This window comes from Gekko japonicus, unplaced genomic scaffold (genome assembly GCF_001447785.1).
Source record: "Gekko japonicus isolate JY-2015 unplaced genomic scaffold, Gekko_japonicus_V1.1 scaffold448, whole genome shotgun sequence".
In the NCBI taxonomy this organism is placed as follows: Eukaryota; Metazoa; Chordata; class Lepidosauria; order Squamata; family Gekkonidae; genus Gekko; species Gekko japonicus.
This window is the reverse complement of record NW_015172018.1, coordinates 428428-446908: the sequence shown is the minus strand read 5'-3', so window position 1 is coordinate 446908 and position 18481 is coordinate 428428. Positions and strand designations below refer to the sequence as shown.

The 18481-nt window shown below is 42.4% G+C and overlaps 1 protein-coding gene across 4 annotated transcripts in view; it reads left to right on the top strand.

Moving 5' to 3' along the window:
* BCL11B (B-cell CLL/lymphoma 11B) overlaps nucleotides 1-17772 on the top strand; it is a 167446-nt gene extending 149674 nt beyond the window's left edge. For all 4 annotated transcript variants that reach the window (XM_015420485.1, XM_015420483.1, XM_015420484.1 and 1 more), the window contains one exon: nucleotides 15684-17772. In XM_015420485.1, the coding sequence (XP_015275971.1) occupies nucleotides 15684-17695 (2012 nt within the window). In that variant the 3' untranslated portion in view covers nucleotides 17696-17772. The remainder of the gene's footprint in view (nucleotides 1-15683) is intronic.
* The last annotated feature ends 709 nt before the right edge of the window (nucleotides 17773-18481 follow it).

Genomic DNA, 18481 nt, shown 5'->3' with positions numbered 1-18481 from the left:
AAGAAAAACTGCTCACAATATAAAAGGTACCACTACTACTTCGTGTTTGTGTGGTATCTTTAAAGGGTGTTGCAGTCTTTAGTTTGAATGAATTTATTATTACAGCGCATAGCCAGCAATATAAGGGTGTTGCAGTCTTTATTGCATTGATATGCACAGCAACTCTGTAAGGAAGGTGTCTATCGCCCAAACAACACATTACAGACCACCTTTGTGTAAAGTTAGCCTGATGCCTACTTCTCTTATGTAACGTGTCCTCAGAAGCAGGCAGTCAATAGAAAGGCAGGGCGGCAGTGCTGCCATTTACTCCCCCCTTTTCCCCCCCCCCCCCCCCAAATAAAGCCATCCAAACCATTGTCTGTAAGACAAACATGTGCCTGGTTCTTGTTAGTGCAGTTGCACCTGTTTATATGTTAGTTCCTACAGCTGTCTGTGTGCACCAGGTCACTTGGTGTGGAAGATTTTTACAGCATCTGAATGGGACCACTGGCTTGCCCAAGGCAATGATATGACACCATGACAGAAGCTGGACTTCAACATGGTATTGATTCAAAACCAAATCTGTCATGTAGCCCACGCTGGCTGCGGGCCTAAGCATACTGGCTTGGATGCAAGTTCCAATGAAATCTGTAGTGGTTACTTGAGTATAATTGAAGTGCCAGTAACCTGCCAGTATTGTTGAAAGTGGAAGACATACTAATTGTGGCCAGATCTCCTCCATACTGGATTTTCTGCATTATAAATGTAATGCGGTAGATTGGGTACACGCAGGGTTGCGGAGTAATAGAGCTCATCATTCTTTTATGCAAGCATAAGCCTGATGGATCTCAGTGTGTGTGTATCGTTTTGCCACACACATAAATTCACACTGTTGCATTCTGTGCTAATTTGTAGCATCTTGTAGTTCGCTATTTGTGGTCACTAATGCAGATTGGAATATTCATATGCAACAAAAGGGCGGGCTCATCTAACAACCATGTTTGTGATGATCATGTCAGAGTAGTTAAAGAACAGTTAATCCATATTAAGTGATCTTGAATATGCCGTCTTCTTAGGTTAACATGCAAACAAATTATATAGTGGGGTTGGGGGGGGGGCACAGAGAATCACTTGGAGTTTTACACTGTGCTCCCAATTGACCGAGGCCGTGGATAAACCCATTTAAACCAACAGAGTTCTCAGAGTATCCTGCGATGTAGGAAAAAGAAAGACTAATAATCTTTACTGAAGGCTTTGACTTTAATTACAGCATTTTGATATAGCCGGGGAGGGGGGAAAGTCCTGTAGGAAGGTTTTTATTCTGAGACATCTGTAGGTTGGCAGCTGTGGCAGTCATGTCAGATAACAGAATCGGCAAAGCCAAGAGCCTCTCGGTGTTTTTGTTAGTGACAGTGTTGTGAATATTGGTTACGCTGCACTGTGACAGCATTTTCCCCTCCCCCTTCTTTGCATATGTTTTTGATGCGTGTGCACATGCACATATGGAACAGAAAGGGGGGGGTATCTTCCATTTCAGTTCCGGTACCTCCTTCACTATGTGTGTATCATCAGCATTCTAAGCAGAATGATTTTGCTAATTATATTAGGGGATCCACTTTAAATACAGGAACCACTGCAACTTTGAAACCGTAACGTTTTGACTGGCAAGAATGACCAAGCTTCTCTCCCTCCCTCCCTCCCTCTCTCTCTTCCTCCCTCTCTCTCCATCCCCCCCTCTCCCCCCATTTCACAGAGAGCTAGTTGAAGGAAGCTTGGCTTTGTGGCAGAGTGAAAGCTCTGCAGAAGTGCCGCAGGTTTTTTCATATGGAAATGTGAAATAATGGGGTGATTAAATAGAGCTGTATATTAAAGTACATCTGACATTAGAATTAGCATAATGTGCTCTAGCCCTAGGCTGAGTACTTTATTTGCCATCTGCGTCGGACCAAAATCCCCCGGGGAAGCGCTAAAATATTCTGAATAAACTCAGCCCAAGTTCTTATTGAGAGTAAAATACCATTTGTGGCACGTCGTATTGATTCGTCTTAATTGCGGTGCAGAAAAGAACATTCAGTCGCCGATGACTTTTGTACTCTGTGACAAGTCGGCTGGAGTTATTCTAACACTGCAGTTGGTTAACCTGAGCAGACTGTGGTGCTCAGAGAAAGAGGAAAAACCTTATCTTCAGCCACATAAAGTACAACATCTCCATGTTGTATTTCCTTGTTTGGGAGGGGGAAGTGATGGGGGATTTTTTTTTTTTGAGAAAAAAACATCAGCAGCACATCCTTTGTTTAAAGTAAAATAGGAGATTAGTTCATTAAAATGAAAGTTCTTTCAGGCCATTAATTTATATCTTCTGCCTAGAATCTGTTGGTGGGGATCAAAATCAGTATAACTTGTTCTTAACAACCTACCACCCTAAACTGCTCATTCAAAAGATTTATTTTATAAGTACCTAAAATACTCCAGCATTTAAAGAATACACTGGGTTAGAATGTTTTAATGATAGGACTAACTTCCCTTCAAATGTTGATTAAAATCTTGCTGATAACATTTTTTTTTAAAAAAATGGGGCATTTATTCTAAAAGAAGGGGGAGGGGAAAAGTCTGATCTCCACAATCCTGAACAAATTCTCAAGATCCAGTTTTTTAACCTATAATTTCCTATCATTGCACACAATTTACATATTCAAACATTCCCGACAAACCTTAGCCTAGCATGTTTTTATTACAAATTCAGATCAAGGGAATAACCTTTAACTTCAGAAACAAATGAGACAAATTTACAAGTGCGTATCTGCTGTTTTCCTGTGTTTTATAAATCCCTGCGGACCTGAACACTTTTGCTATAACGCCACTCTGAACAATATACATATATTACTGCTTGTTTGTAGTGCTTCTATAATGAGTCCCCTTTGTATTAGATAACCTATATAATTCAGCATCCAGGCTCTCCATAATGTCAATTATCTCCTCATAGCTAAATGTACATTCCATTAAAACAAGATTTACTGCCTTTACAATACTTCTTCGGCTTCAACGAAGAGATTTCATGGATTTCAAGAAGCAGGGATGGTGAGTTCATGTTTGTTAAAAGAAGTAATGAATTAAAATAAACAAAAACCACTCTCTCACTTTACTAACTGGGAATAGATACCTAATATCCCCCAGAGTATTTTCTGTTGAAATAAACACACGTGCACACAAGCTGGGGAGTAAAACCTGCTTTATGATGCCTTTTATAATTTTTTAAAAGAATTTAAATGGACACTGCATTTCCCCCCATTCAGTGATTCAAAACATTTCCCCAGTTTGGTGTAGTGGTTAAGTGCGTGGACTCTAATCTGGGAGAACCGAGTTTGATTCCCCACTCCTCCACTTGCACCTGCTGATGTGACCTTGGGTCAGTCGCAAGCTCTGGCACAGCTGTCCTTGAAAAAGAGCAGTTTGTGTCAGAGTTCTCTCAGCCCCACCCACCTCACAGGGTGTCTGTTGTGGGGAGGGGAAGGGAAAGGAGTTTGTAAGCCACTCTGAGACTCCAAGTGAAGGGCGGGGTATAAATCCAATCTCTTCTCTTCTTCTCTCTTCTTAATATTCCCCCCGCTTCATTTTCTCCTCTAACTGGAATTGTGGTTCATTTCTGCAAGATCAGAATTTCAGAAAAAACTGTCTGGAAAGTGTAGGGGGAAGAGAAGAAAGACAGAAGGGGGGAATCTTTTTTGCTAGCTTTCAAACAAACTACTGTATAGGAGCTAGATTTTAAAGGCAAGCTACTGGCTTATTTCATATATTGCAGCAAGGACTGACATTATTTCGAATGCATTTGAATGTCTTATGCAAAGAAGAAGCCTGAAATGTCCTTGAGAAGTGTGGCGTTCCTTCTCAAAGGTATAAATGTGGTTCTTTTCCCACCTCATATCAATGTGCTTATTTTTTTTGGGGGGGGGGAACCAACCTGATGATTCTTCCTACTTTATAGTGCCCATCTGTCTGTCTGTCTTCTGTTGGTTGAGAATCTGGCAATCATACCTAGAATGCTAGCCCTATCTCGTCAGATCTTGGAAGCTAAGCAGGGTAGGCCCTGGCTAGTATTTGGATGGGTGACCACCAAGGAACATCAGGGTTTTGACGTGGAATTAGGCAGTGGCAAACCACCTCTGAAATCTCTTCCCTTGAAAACCCTACAGGATCACCATAAGTTGGCTGTGACTTGACAGCACCTTCCATCACCACCAGCAATCTATGTGAGAACTAGTTATATGGATTTGGTCACAATTATTAGATTAGAAAAAGGATAACTAGAAAGTTAGCTCATTGTTTCATTTCATATTGGCCTTCCCTGCTCCTCTGAATCTCCCCCCCCCATGTGTTGATTTTAGTGATTGATATGGATTAGAGGCATCTATGAAGATGAAATGTAATTCATAGTTTGCTCCTCTTCAGAGGATATGGGAATGTAGTTGCATTTCCACATTTGTTTAACAATCTCAAGCATCTCAGTATTCAGGCCTCTCAAAAGCCAAGTCCTGTTATTACAGTTTTGTAAATGGGGCACCTAGAATCACAGGCCTTGAAATTTACCCTTACTAGGACCTCTCCCCCCCCCCCCACACACAAGTTACATAGGTTCCTCTGTAGGGTTCATGAGTGGTGACGAGGACAGAGACAATAACTTGGTATGGTTAACCAGTCTTTGTCGTCTTTATTCTCACTCCCTGTCCTGACTATGGCTCCCTTTAGATGTCTCCCCTCAGTTTGGGAGTTGCATATCTGAATCATTCCTGTGTGGTTGGAGACATATAAAGGGCATCTACATTTCCCATGATGCATAGCAGGAATCCATGAGGGAAACTCACATCCACATCCAAAGACCCAGCTCAGACTAAGAAAGAACTGAGTTGTGTTCCCATGTTCATTAAAGGAAGTAGGGTTCCTAACCTCCAGATGCGGCCTGGAGTTCTCTGGGAATTACAGCTGATCTCCAGACAACAGAGATCGGTTTCTCTGTGGAGAAAATGTCAGTTTAGTATGGTAGGTTTTATGACATATCCCTACTGAACTTCCTCTCTTCCCCAAACTCTGCCCTCCTCAGGTTTCCACCTAGGGTTGCCAACCCCCCCCCCCCCCAGGGGTCCCCCGTTTTGGGGGGGTTCTACCTGCCGCCGGCCAGATGGCCGGCGGGGGAAGCCCCACCCCCAACACCCACAGCCACCCATCTCTCTCCCTTTAAGGGTGTGCAACCCGTGTTTCATCCCAAGCGCGAACTCCGCAAGCTTGCAGGGAAAAGCCAGCTTCTCTTAAAGGGGAAACGCCGGCTGCCGGCTACTTTAAGTGCAGGGAACTGCTGTTTCTGGAGATCCGGCGCACGGCCGGGGGGTGGGGGGGGCAGACGTCCCCAACGTGACATCATCACGTTGGGGATGCCCCACCCCTTCCAGGAACGCCCCCAAAGTCCCCCGCTGGGGGTGGAAGATGGACTTGGCAACCCTATTTCCACCCCAAATCTTCAGGAATTTCCCAATCTGGATTTGGCAATCATAAAAGAATGATTTATAAGAAAACAGTAATCGGGCTGGCTATCTGGCTATCTGGTTGAATTCATTCCCACGGAGGTCCATTAGAAGAAAGATATCCATGGACTTTGGAGACTGTAATGCCATTAATTGTTCCTCTTCTATCACGGCAAAGTACACAGTTCTGCTCAGGCCATGATTTGGCTAGGGACACAAAAATAGCAATCATTATGAGTGAAGGGCCATGAAACCACTGATTGGTTGCGTTCAACGTTCCCTCTAAGCTGTGGAGTCTTGTGAACAAAAATTCTACTTTGTGAGCTACTGGCATTAAAGCTGTGAGTGAGCGATTTGGCTACTGCATCAATTAGTTTGCTCTGGAGCCATCCTTCCTGAGCCAAGACAAAAATGTGTGAGCTGGAGGCTAAAAAACTGAGTTAGCTCACACTAACTCAGCTTAGAGGGAACACTGGTTGCATTCCATCTGAGTGAAGTAGAGACAGCATCATTTCTTCTTTTTGAAAGCTGCATGTCCTATCGTACAAACTTTCAAAACTTGGATTGTTCCTGAGTCATGATGTCCTGTGGAACCTTGTTATTTACTTATACCTACTGCATTCTTTCATTTCCCACATGCCTTCCAAATCTGTGTGAATATCAGAAGATCCCTGATGAATCAGACTAAACATGCATGAAGTCCAGCATCGTTTCCATCAATGTCTGGCTAGCCAAAGCCCACATGTTTCAATGCTTCTTCTGTATCAAAATCTCAATTTTTCAACTTCTCTGAATTTATATTACTGTTACACCTCATGGCTCCTTCTAAATATTTTTCCTGCTTCCATTTTTCAATTGTCCCATCTTTACTCTTGAAGACCTAGGTGCCTCAGGTTTATTAAATTTGTTTGTGTGTCACTCTTAATTGTCAGTGGGCTACTTTTGGCTTGGTGGGTCTGGGTCACAAGTTGCACAAGCCTGTTTCAGTGCTTTAGTGGCGATCTGTTTCTAGACATTTGTTATAGCTTGTTTACTTGCATCATGGAACATTTCCAGATACATTGAATCATAGAACTGCAGTGGGACAGAAGATCATCAGGTCTGTCCTGTTCCTTCATGTCCTACACACGAGTCTTCCACCCAAATCCATATCATCCAAATCACAGTGTACCACAACCCATGTTCAGGAGTGTGAAAAGCACACCACAGCATACTCTGTGTTTGTTGGACAAATAGCTCTAAATGGATTGTGTGAGTTTTTGCTGGCATGACCAGTATTAAGATTAGGTTGTTAATAAAAGTTTCATTTCTTGTACTCTTTGTTTTATTGTACATCTCAGAGATTTTTTAGGACCAAGAAATCCTCATTGCTCCATGTTTGTGGGAAGTGATGCCTCTTTGCTTGTTTTATCCTCATTTTATCCTCATAATAACATTGCAAAGTGGATTATACCAAGAGAAAGTGACTGACCCAGTGTCACCCAGTGAAATTCATGGCTGTGCGAATTTTAACCTGGGTCAAGACTGAGGTCTAGTCTAATACTGTAACTGTTACACCACTTTGACTCTACTGTTTTTATTAGAGTCCTTCTCCAAGTTTTTAATATGTACAAGGGTTGCTTGGCATGGGACTGAAGTTAAATTAACATAAATGAGTGGTATTTCTCTGGTAAGGTATGGGATGGTAAACTTGTCTGTAGAAAAGCCACACCTTCTTTGTCTCCCACTTCAGTGGGGGATTTTAAATAACAAATAAAATCTCCAAGTTGCAACCTGGTAATTAATCTGCAATGTCTGTTCAACACAAGGCATAGTTAAAGTTATTGGAAAATAAATATGGTTGTGTCATTCCCTCCTGATTAGGTTTGAATCCTGTTATTTTAGGAGATGACTGGTTTGTGGATTGTGCTTTCTGTTTGTAAAATATCTGACATGGGCAAATGCTGCATCCTCTTTGCGGTCCCTCATTGGGCAGAAGTTAAGTTTCCAGAAATTTTATGGGGATTTCTGGCTCAATGCTCCACTTCTCTTAGTTGTTCCTCACCGTTTAATGATTTAATTCCTTTCTCTTAACATCTACGGATCTTATGATTAAATCTTACAAAAGACTTGTGAAACCAATGCTTTCAATTAAAGTATTTTAATACAATAATAATTCAATTAAAGGTGTTTTTTTTTAACCAAGCACCCACATTACCATTAATGGGGATATTAGAATTTATAAAAAGTGGGAGCAATTATTTAAATGCTCATTATTATTATTTTTAAAAAAGCAGTGGAGGTGGTTATGAAGGAAGCCAGTACATGTCTGCTCCTGAATGTTACTAATAACCATGCCCCCCGCTTTAAAATGTTGCAAGATGCAATTTCCTTGAATTTCTAAAGTGGAGCTGAAGCAGTGTTAAAATTCCGCGTGTTTTTATTGCCTTTGTTGAAATGTTGTAATGTGAAACTCAAATGTTTTGTAAAACAGAGCTAAAGAAAGGGTTTTTGTTACATGCCTCCTACCGTGGCCTCCAGAGAAGGAAGGAGGGAGAAATAAGATGGTCCGTTCCCAGGTGGAAGTATACCTGTAGCTAAGTTGCTACTGGTTCATCCTCATCTCAAGAGAAATTCTTATTGCTCGTGCATACATTTATTAGAATTAATTGTGCATATGCTATTTATTTATTTATTTGGAATATATGCCGCCTCTTCAGAGTCCTGCCCGAGGTGGCTTACAATTAAAAACCACAGTATAAAAAACAAGCTCTTATAAGGTGATCCTTTTAATAGCTCTGAGGACAGTGGGGGCTGCTAATCCCTAGCCTTCCTTTTAAAGAGGAAGAAATAATAATTTTTAGGAAATATAAGAAATTAACCGTGTTTAAGTGAAAAACACTTTGTTTTATATGACTGAGTGCAGGAACACTTATTCTAATGCTGAGACTGAAAAGGAGTCTTTTGTAAATCACTCAGTGGATCGCACATTATTTTGCACATTATCAGGTGGACCTCCTGATGGCACCTGGGTTTTGGCCACTGTGTGGCACAAAGTGTTGGACTGGATGGGTCACTGGCCTGATCCAACACGGCTCCTCTTCTGTTCTTATGTGCTAATCATTTCAAGATGTTACAAGCAAGTGTATCAGGAACATGTGTTACCCATTATATTTGTATGTACTGAAACTGTATGCATGAGGAAAATCACCTGTTCACACAAAATGGTGACTGTGGGCGCATTGGGTATAGCATGTGCTCCCATTGGTGAACTCCTGGTACAGGGCGTTGTATTGTCTAAAAAGGACCTTTGTCTCATTGGATGTTGTAATTCCTGACCTTTTTGCATAACATTCAGTTTTACTTACAGATAAGGTACATCTGCAGAGTTTTCCCTACCTCCTTCTTACTCTTTTTTGTTTTAAGCTGGAAACTAGGAAGTATAGCACACAAAAACTCCACATTGATGTTCCTGCATGTGTGGATTGTGCCCCTGACCTAACCCACAGTGCCCTCTCCCTGCAGAGATAGGCAGAGTGTGTGGACAAGATGAACTGAGATTTTACACTCAGTTTAAACACTTTCAATCTGGCCTCACTTTTCTTCAACAAAATACACCCTTCACATACACTCTGGGTTTTTTTGCTCTAGATATACAAAAGCATGACCACAACTAGTTCGCAGTCCCAAGCAAAAAGTTATGATTTCTGCATGTGTGGTGAGATGAAGTACCATCAGTATATTGAATTTTCATTGATATGAATGGCTTTGGGTGACAATTTTTGTTTGAAAAATGAAATAAAAAATATAATAAATTAAGAGACATTGGCCCCGGTCACACGAGAGGATTAGGGCCAGGAAAGGGACAGATCGGGGGCGGAGCAAATGGGCACGATCCCACCGCAACATCTGGTAAGCGTTGCGTGCCCGTCCCCGATCCGGCCCTTCTGGCGAACGGCCGCATCAAAGCCGGCCGTGGGATTGCACCGTTCTTCCGCCGGCGCATCCCCGGGTCCTGGCTGAACTGCGCATGCTCAGACATGCGCAGTTCAGCAGCCTCCCGTGGCTTCCTCCCTGGTCTCCCCGGCATCTGATCGTACCGGGGAGCAATTGCACGGCGGCTCACGGGATCTCTATGATCCTGCCGCCGTGTGCCTATTTTGGTGCGGCTTTTAAAAGCCGCACTTTGCCCGTTCTTTTTGTCCCTCGTGTGGCAGGGACCATTGTATGTCTGTTTTAAATTTCCATATAAAGTACTTGGGGGTTATTTGTTTGTTTTGAAGTGTTTTGTATATGTGTGTAATATTAAGTATTTTAATTTGTATAAAATAGACTGGACTTGGTGCATGGGAGAGAGAGGGGTGATGGGTGAGCATAGAGACAGAACTGGGCCTACAGCAGGAATCGGTCCCTCAGTAGAAAAAAGGACAACATGTCCTTGTTGATTCGTAACCAGGACAAAGTCTCAGTGAGAAACTGCTATGTGTGGGAGTACCAACTTCAACTATGATTTGCTTTGCTTTGTACCTTAAAACACACACACACTCCCATTTTGAACACATTGTAGTCCACTATTGAGTAAGAGAGAGAACAATTATTTATTTCCAGGGGGGAAAAGTTTACTCTAAGAATAGGCAGGTGGGTTCAGCAAATGCCCAGCCTATACTTACTTGCATCGGTTTAAGCCGTGGGATACTCAAGGGCTCGTTATTTAATCTAGCAAAATCAATTTGTTAGAACTATAAGTACTTTCAGTGCAGATTAGTGGTGTCTGTTATAAAAGTTGAATGGGGTGGGAAAGGCCTTGGGGCAGGAGGCTGAGGTAATCTACAGGAGTGACTTATCCTGCTAATAGACTAGGTATAAGCAACTGTGTCCCCTTTGACAGTTCCACCTCTTGAGGGCCCTCTGTATGCCAGTCTGAATGCTAGAGTGGTGTGTAGAGGAAGTACTTTTATTCGTGTGGTTTTTCAGATGAGTGCTTTGGGGGTGTGGGGGTACCTGGCTCATCACTTTCCATCCTTTCTTAGTGGGCTGCCAGTGAACCTAGTTGCTGACTAGCCAGAGTTAAGTTAAGTAGGGACATCCACGGTTAGTACTTGGATGGGGCCACCAAGGAAGACTCTGCCTTGAAACCCCATGAGGTGGAATGTCATGGGGTCGCCATAAGTCAGATGCGATTTGACAGCACTTAAAATATAATGATGATTATTTATTTATTTATTTATTTATATTTAAATTTATACCCCGCCCTACCCCGAAGGCTCAGGGCGGCTTACAGGGCACAAGTGCCAGGTTTAAAACAATATCATATGATTTAAAATCAATAAATTACAATAAAATAAACAATTTACAACAAATAATAACAAATTTCAACCAAGAAAAGAGAGATCTTATCTGACATAGCGCGGCGTTTAGCATTACGTTCCACCCTTAGGGGCCAGGCAATCCGATGTTAATTCGATGTAATTCGCTTAGGGCTGAGCAGTGGCGGCGGCTCCTATCCAAAGGCCTGGCGGAAGAGCTCCGTCTTGCAGGCCCTGCGGAACTGAGAAAGGTCCCGCAGGGCCCGGATCTCTTCCGGGAGCTCCTTCCACCAGGTAGGAGCCGCCACCGAGAACGCCCCAGCCCTAGTCGCAGCAAGTTTAGCTTCTTTCGGGCCTGGAATCTCCAGGAGATGTTGCCCTCCCGACCGAAGTGCCCTTGGGGGAACATATGGAGAAAGGCGGTCCCTCAGGTAGGCTGGACCCTGGCCATTTAGGGCTTTAAAGGTCAAAACCAGCACTTTGAAGCGAATCCGGTATGCTATCGGCAGCCAGTGCAGCGCTTTCAGCTGCACTGATAAATTTCTGATAAATTTAGCACCTAGATGAAAAGAACATTGCAGAGTCCTTGACCAATCTCACTGTGGCTTATGCATGTCTCTTTGAATCTTTGGAACACTATTTCATGCTTCCCTCCTATGCTTCATAGCATCTACAAATTGTGGGGAAATGCTAGAATTGCATTGTGCATATTCTGTAATATGGTTGGGAACTAGTGTTACTGTTCCAGATCCGAATAAGAATATTAACAATATTTTAAAAATATTTTAAAACTTTAAAACCTTTAATAAAAAAGATAAAGCACCTGCAAAATTAATTCTAGGAGAGAAGTAATTTAGACAGATGTTTACCAGTATAGGCAAAGGGAGGTTTGCACATTAGAAAAACTGAGGAGAGATTCACCTTTCCTTTTTTAATGTTTTCACTCTGATGCAATAAATGTGAACAAGGATACAGTTAGTGGGAAAGCTTTAGGAGCAACTCATTGAAAGGGGGGGACCTTATTAATACTGGGAGAGAGATCAAAAAACATTGAACAGGGGAGGGAAGAAATATAGAATAGTTTCAAGTGGGTAGCCATTTTAGGCAAAGGAGCTTTGACTCTTGAAAGCTTATATCCTGCAAATTGTCTTGGTCTTTAAGGTATTACTGGACTCAGATATTGCCTGGAAATCTTGTTGGTCCTTAAGGTTGTTACCAGACTGAAATCTTACTCATATAGGAAAAGAAGATTTGAAAAATGGGCTGCTGTTGTTTTGGATTTATGGAGCCTGCTGGGAAATGTACTCCTGTATGCTCCACAGGTCAAAGGGCTGAGTACATGGATATTTGTGAGGGGAGTGTGTGTGTACGCAAACAGCAACACATTGAAAACCATGTTGCAGCTTTTGGTAAATATCTCCCTTCCAGCGAAAAAGCTAGGTCCTCAGAGATGGAGATATGAGTACTTAGGTTTGGTTAGGGCTTCAGTAAAATGGAAGGGACTCAAGGATGTGCTCCCTTAGATGGGAACCCCTTCATCTTCCACAGGGTTAAATGATTGAACTCTTGTGTTTTGGAGTTCTCACTTAGACTTAACCTAAGAAGTGTGACAATAGGAAGTTTTTTCCCATTTTTGTGTACCTCACTAACAGTGTCATCCGAAGCAGAGTTATACCCTTCTAAGACCACTGAAGTCAGTGGCCTTTGAAGGATGTAACTCCATTTATGATGGAACCATGAGCATCCGAAGAAGGTGGGCTTACATAAAAGTACCCTTATAGCAAAGTGTTTTCAAGGATAGGTGTTTTGCATTATTAGCTATGGGGATCACTTTATAGCAGTATCTGACCATTCCTGGGTATGTTGAAAATACTTAGCAAGTTTTAGAATATAAAAAATGTTCAGAGTGTAATTTCAAAGACTTTTTGACATTGTTCTCTTCTTAAAAGTGAGCATCTACACTGCTCAGGGCAACTTCGCGGCAAGATAACCATGAAGTGATAATATGGAAATGAACATTTTATTTTATTTTTTTATTTAAGTTAAAAAAAATAAAGGAGAGTCTAGGGAGAGCCTTTGAGGGCTGTGAAAGTGAAGTGAGGGGAAAAAGAAGAAAAAGAAAAAATAAGCAATTCTGTCAGAGCCTTCGTAGCCAAGTAGCCTGCAGACAATTTTGCCATTGTGAACAGGGGGCTGCCGAACAGAAGAGTTTGGGGGCATGAAAGCGAAGTAAAACAAAAAGAGAGAAAGAGAGAAAAGAATTGCTACTGCTATGACCGATAACTTGTCATATCAGTATCTTGTGCCAGTAATACACCCTAATAATCTGGTTTTGAAAGAGAATCAGAAAGCAGGAGAGAAAAAGATTTATTCTCTCACAGAGGTGAAATTTGGGGGGAGTAAAGAATAAAAAACAAAATGTCTCTGCTCTGTGACACAAATGCCAATGGCCAGCTAGCTACCATTTAAAGGAAATATTTTTATTCCCCCCCTCATGAACTTGGTCTTGGTCTTCATTTTAAGGCGTAACACTCTTATATTTACTTGCATTTCTTGATGCAGCCCTTTAAAGACAGAAGTTGTTTTGTGTGGGGGGTGGGTGGGAAATTACTTCATTAGGTGATCTAGTTTTTGAAAATGCTGAAGAAAAACATAAATAGAAAATTCAGACTGTGATTGTAAAAATGAAATAGTCAATCAGCTGAGGATTATCAGTTAATTAAGTGTGGATAAAATGGAGGTAAAGGGTACTGAGCACTCTTTAATTTGAAGCTGTATGACCTTGTAAGATCTTGCTCTTAATTTGCTATTAGTTCAGAAAGGGTTTTATGAAAGTCCATTCAAGGGTGAGCTGAGGTAAAACATATTGTTAAAAAAGATTTTGACAGAATATGTTCTAAATCTTAGCCTGCTTCAGTGACCTGTCACTTTTTATACTATACATGGTATTGTTTAAGAAATATTAAAGGTCTAGACTTTTTTGTCACATTTAGTCTCAAGAAAGAAAAATATTAACTATTGAAAGTAATAATGGGATCACTGGCTGTTGATTCATCTTCAGAATATTACACATATACACATACTGGCAGGAATTCCTCTCCTCTCCAGTGCCTCAGTCCTAAGGAGATCCTTATGTGCAGAACCTGGGTATAAATTGGGTAACCACTGCTGCTAAAAAAAATTTAATTACATCTTTTGTTCTGGGTAATATTCCAATAGGTTTGGAATAAATAGCCATAATTATAGTTGAACAAGATTGTATCAAAACAAATAAAAATTACCCCATGAAGTTCTTGCATTACATCAGTGCATTAATGTTGTGGGGGTATTTCCGTTAAGTGGGTGATGGTTCATTGATAGCCATAGATAACTATCTGGCTCACTACATTACCTGTTGAGGGGTAACCTACATGTTGCCAACTTCCAGGTGAGGCCTGGAAATCTGGAATTACACCTAATCTCCAGACTACAGAGATCAGTTTCCCTGGACAAAATGGCTGCTTTGGAGGGTGGACTCTGGAAGTACTCCCCACTGAAGTCCCTCCCTTTCCCAAACCCATAGGAGTTTTTCAGGATTTAAGCTCATAGTGGCACTATGCATATTGAAGAAGATCATTAAATAAGTTTGTGTTGTGTCCATTTTTAAAGTTAGCAGGATCATGAACGTAGCTGCAACTTGCCTGTACCTGGCTGTAGTAGAAATCTAAAATAGAACTGAGAAGAGAAATAGAGAAAGTGAGAAGAAAAAAAAGAGAAGAATAAAAGTTGTAACTTTACTGAACGTTTCTGTATTAGGAGTGGGGTAGGTATCAGTTACTTGAGAGACAGCCACAATAGCCTTTCCACAAGTTAAATTCATCTATTTTGATGCCTTCATGGTCAGACCTATCTCCTCATTTATTCAGGGCTTCTGATAAAGAATTGAAGAAAAAAATTCTTTTTAGGTTGCATTTCCCCTATGTAGGTGAGATTTCTAATGCTTCTCTTTCAACAGTTGATGGTCAGTAGTTAAGTGAAATACCAGGTTGAATTCCCACATGCTGCTTAAGTTCTTTTAGGTCCCGTTCACACTAGGCAATTTGGGCCGGGAGCGGGACAGTTCGGGGGCGGATCAAACCGGCGCGATCACACCACAACATCTGGGAAGCGTCGTGCTTCCATCCCCGAACTGGCCCTTCCCCGCGAAAATCCGCCTCAACTTGCAACCACCTACCTTGGTGGTTCATGGGGAAGCTGCGTGGCAAGCCGGGCGTTTGATCGCCGGCGCGTCCTTGCACCGGCACAACCCCGGCCCGTAGCCGAACTGCGCATGCTCCGACATGCGCAGTTCGGCCGGCTCCCGGTCAGGGCCGTGTTTTCTCCCCGGCGTTTGATTGTGCCGGGGAGAAAAGGCGCCGCGGCCAGGGGATCCGTGGGATTTTCCCCTGCCGTGTGGCGGGGGCCTTAGTTAATTTTATTTATTAAAAGAATTTCTCGCAAGAAAACACGCTGGTGGTGGTTTACATATTTTCTTCAATATCGCCTTCAGTTTTTTTCAATTGTCTGTATGTTACATTTTTGCTTACCTTTCCCCAAAGTGATCCTCTTTTGTCTCTCCTTTTATCCTCATGACAACCCAGGCTCACCACTTAGTTTGATGGCTGTGTGGGGATTTGAACAAATAATTTTGAAACTTAAGTTGGAACTCTATTGGAGCAGATTTGCTGGATTCCAGCGAGCTATAGTTCATTGGTTTGCTATATCATAAACAGATTACAGATAGGTGGGAACATTTTTTTGTTAGTATTTTTTTAAAAAAACAGAAATACCATGTAGGAAAAAAATGGTATTTAGAAGTTCTCATGTGTGACATTTTTTTCTGATTTTTTATTCTCTTTCTCTCTTTCTGTTATTTTTGTTTCTCTAGGTAAAGATGAGCCTTCAAGCTATATTTGCACAACATGCAAGCAGCCTTTTAATAGCGCTTGGTTTTTGCTTCAGCATGCCCAGAACACACATGGATTCCGCATCTACTTGGAAACAAGTCCTTCAAATAGCTCCCTTACTCCACGCATCACCATCCCTCCTCCTCTGGGACCTGAGACTGTTGCACAGTCCCCGTTGATGAATTTCCTTGGTGACAACAACCCTTTTAGTCTCTTGCGAATGACAGGTCCCATCCTGCGTGATCACCCTGGCTTTGGTGAAGGTCGGCTCCCCAACACACCTCCCCTCTTCAGCCCTCCTCCTCGTCATCATCTGGATCCACATCGCCTTAGTGCCGAAGAAATGGGGTTAGTTGCCCAGCATCCCAGTGCCTTTGACAGAGTCATGCGTTTAAACCCCATGGCAATCGAGTCGCCAGCGATGGATTTCTCTAGAAGGCTTCGAGAACTGGCGGGGAACAACTCCACCCCTCCGCCAGTCTCTCCCAATCGCAACAACCCTATGCATCGCTTGTTGAATCCTTTCCAGCCAAGCCCTAAATCACCTTTTTTGAGCACTCCACCATTGCCACCGATGCCCCCAAGCAGCACTACGCCTCCCCAGCCTCAGGCTAAAAGTAAGTCCTGTGAATTCTGTGGGAAAACGTTCAAGTTCCAGAGCAATCTCATTGTTCACCGACGCAGTCACACAGGAGAGAAGCCCTATAAATGCCAGCTCTGTGACCATGCTTGTTCCCAAGCCAGCAAGTTAAAACGCCATATGAAAACACATATGCACAAAGCTGGGTCCATGACAGGGAGGTCAGATGATGGACTTTCTGCTACAAGCTCCCCTGAGCCTGGCACAAGTGAGCTCACTGGAGAAGGACTAAAGTCTAGTGAGGCAGATTTCAGGAATGAGAGTGATCCTTCCCTAGGGCATGACAATGAAGAAGAGGAGGAGGAGGAGGAGGAGGAAGAGGAGCTAGAAAACGAAAGTAGGCCTGAGTCAAGCTTCAGCATGGACTCGGAACTAAGTCGTAACCGAGAAAACGGCTCCAAATCGCTGCCAGATGAAAAATCCCTTGTCCTAGGAAAAGTGATAGAGAATGTAAGCTTGGGTACCATCCAGCAATACAACGACATGCTGGCCGAAAAGCAGAAAAGAAGTAGCTTCATGAAAAGGTCTTCTGATCAACGAGACCTCTGTCAGAGAGACCTCTGTCAGAGAGACACTGGTGATGAAGACTCAGTAGTAGGAGAACTTGATCGCACTGAGGAAGGGACAGTCAATGGGAGAAACTTTGGTCCTGGCGAACCCTTTCCAGGCCTGTTCCCTCGTAAGCCAACCCCTATCACAAGCCCCAGTTTAAACAACTCATCAAAAAGAATAAAGATAGAAAAAGATTTGGACTTACCACCAGCAACAATAATACCTTCTGAAAATGTTTACTCACAGTGGCTGGTAGGATATGCAGCATCAAGGCACTTCATGAAGGATCCGTTTCTAGGATTCACAGACTCCCGACAATCCCCCTTTGCTACTTCTTCTGAGCACTCCTCAGAAAATGGAAGCCTGCGTTTCTCTACTCCACCAGGTGATATGCTGGATGGCGGTCTCTCAGGGCGCAGTGGGACAGCGAGCGGTGGCAGTACGCCCCATATCAGCGGACCTGGCCCCGGTCGACCCAGTTCAAAGGAAGGGCGGCGGAGCGATACGTGCGAATACTGTGGCAAGGTGTTTAAGAATTGCAGCAACTTAACGGTGCATCGCCGGAGCCACACGGGAGAGCGGCCTTACAAATGTGAGCTCTGCAACTATGCATGTGCCCAGAGCAGTAAGCTGACACGTCATATGAAAACACATGGCCAGATAGGGAAGGAGGTCTACCGCTGCGACATTTGCCAGATGCCCTTCAGTGTTTACAGCACCCTGGAGAAACACATGAAAAAGTGGCATGGCGAACATTTGCTGACAAATGATGTCAAAATTGAGCAGGCAGAAAGAAGCTAAGGCCCCCCAACCGGGTTAAAATCAGGGGTCTAGGTAACATTTAAGTTGTACAGTTTAACTATTGCCAACCGAGAAAAGCTGACCTAACTTGCCTCCATAAATGTAACTTAGGATAAATATGGCAGGTGCCAGAATTCGGCACTTAAATATAACCTGTGTCTACAAAGTTCTAGTAAACCTGAGGATTGGATAAGGCAGTAAAAATTGTGAAGCCTTTTAACTGTGCAATAATTTCTGTATTTATTGGGTTATTTTGTATTTCTTTTTTTTGGCATGTGCAGGTATTTTTTTAAAGACTTTTTTTTTTTCTGTTTTAGATTTCCTTTTACATTTTTGTTAGGTATCCCATTCTGATTTTCCCCAGTAGTAACCTGAGATTATTTCCATTACAGGGGGAGATGCATATCAATTTAAATTATAATTTTAAAAGGCCGCTGCTTTGGTGAATCTTACGCTAAGCATCTGTAATTTCTTGTGAAGAAGCCAACATTTTATGTAATTATTTTGTTCTCTTTTTCTCTTGTTGTTGTTGTTATTTTACCCCTTTGAGGTGTCCCTTAAAAGAAAAAGAAAAAACCATTTGGACGTTAGAGAAGATGAAGTAGTATGGCGGATAACAATCTTAAACATTGTAGCACTTTCTTTTGGATTTGGATCTAATATGTAGCACTGAGGCTGCCACTAAAAACAGAGGCCTTTAAAAAGATTTTTTTTACAAACTTTTAGAATCAATATTATTATGAGTGATAAAAAGACACAGGCACAGGTATTTTCTGATGGCAGCGA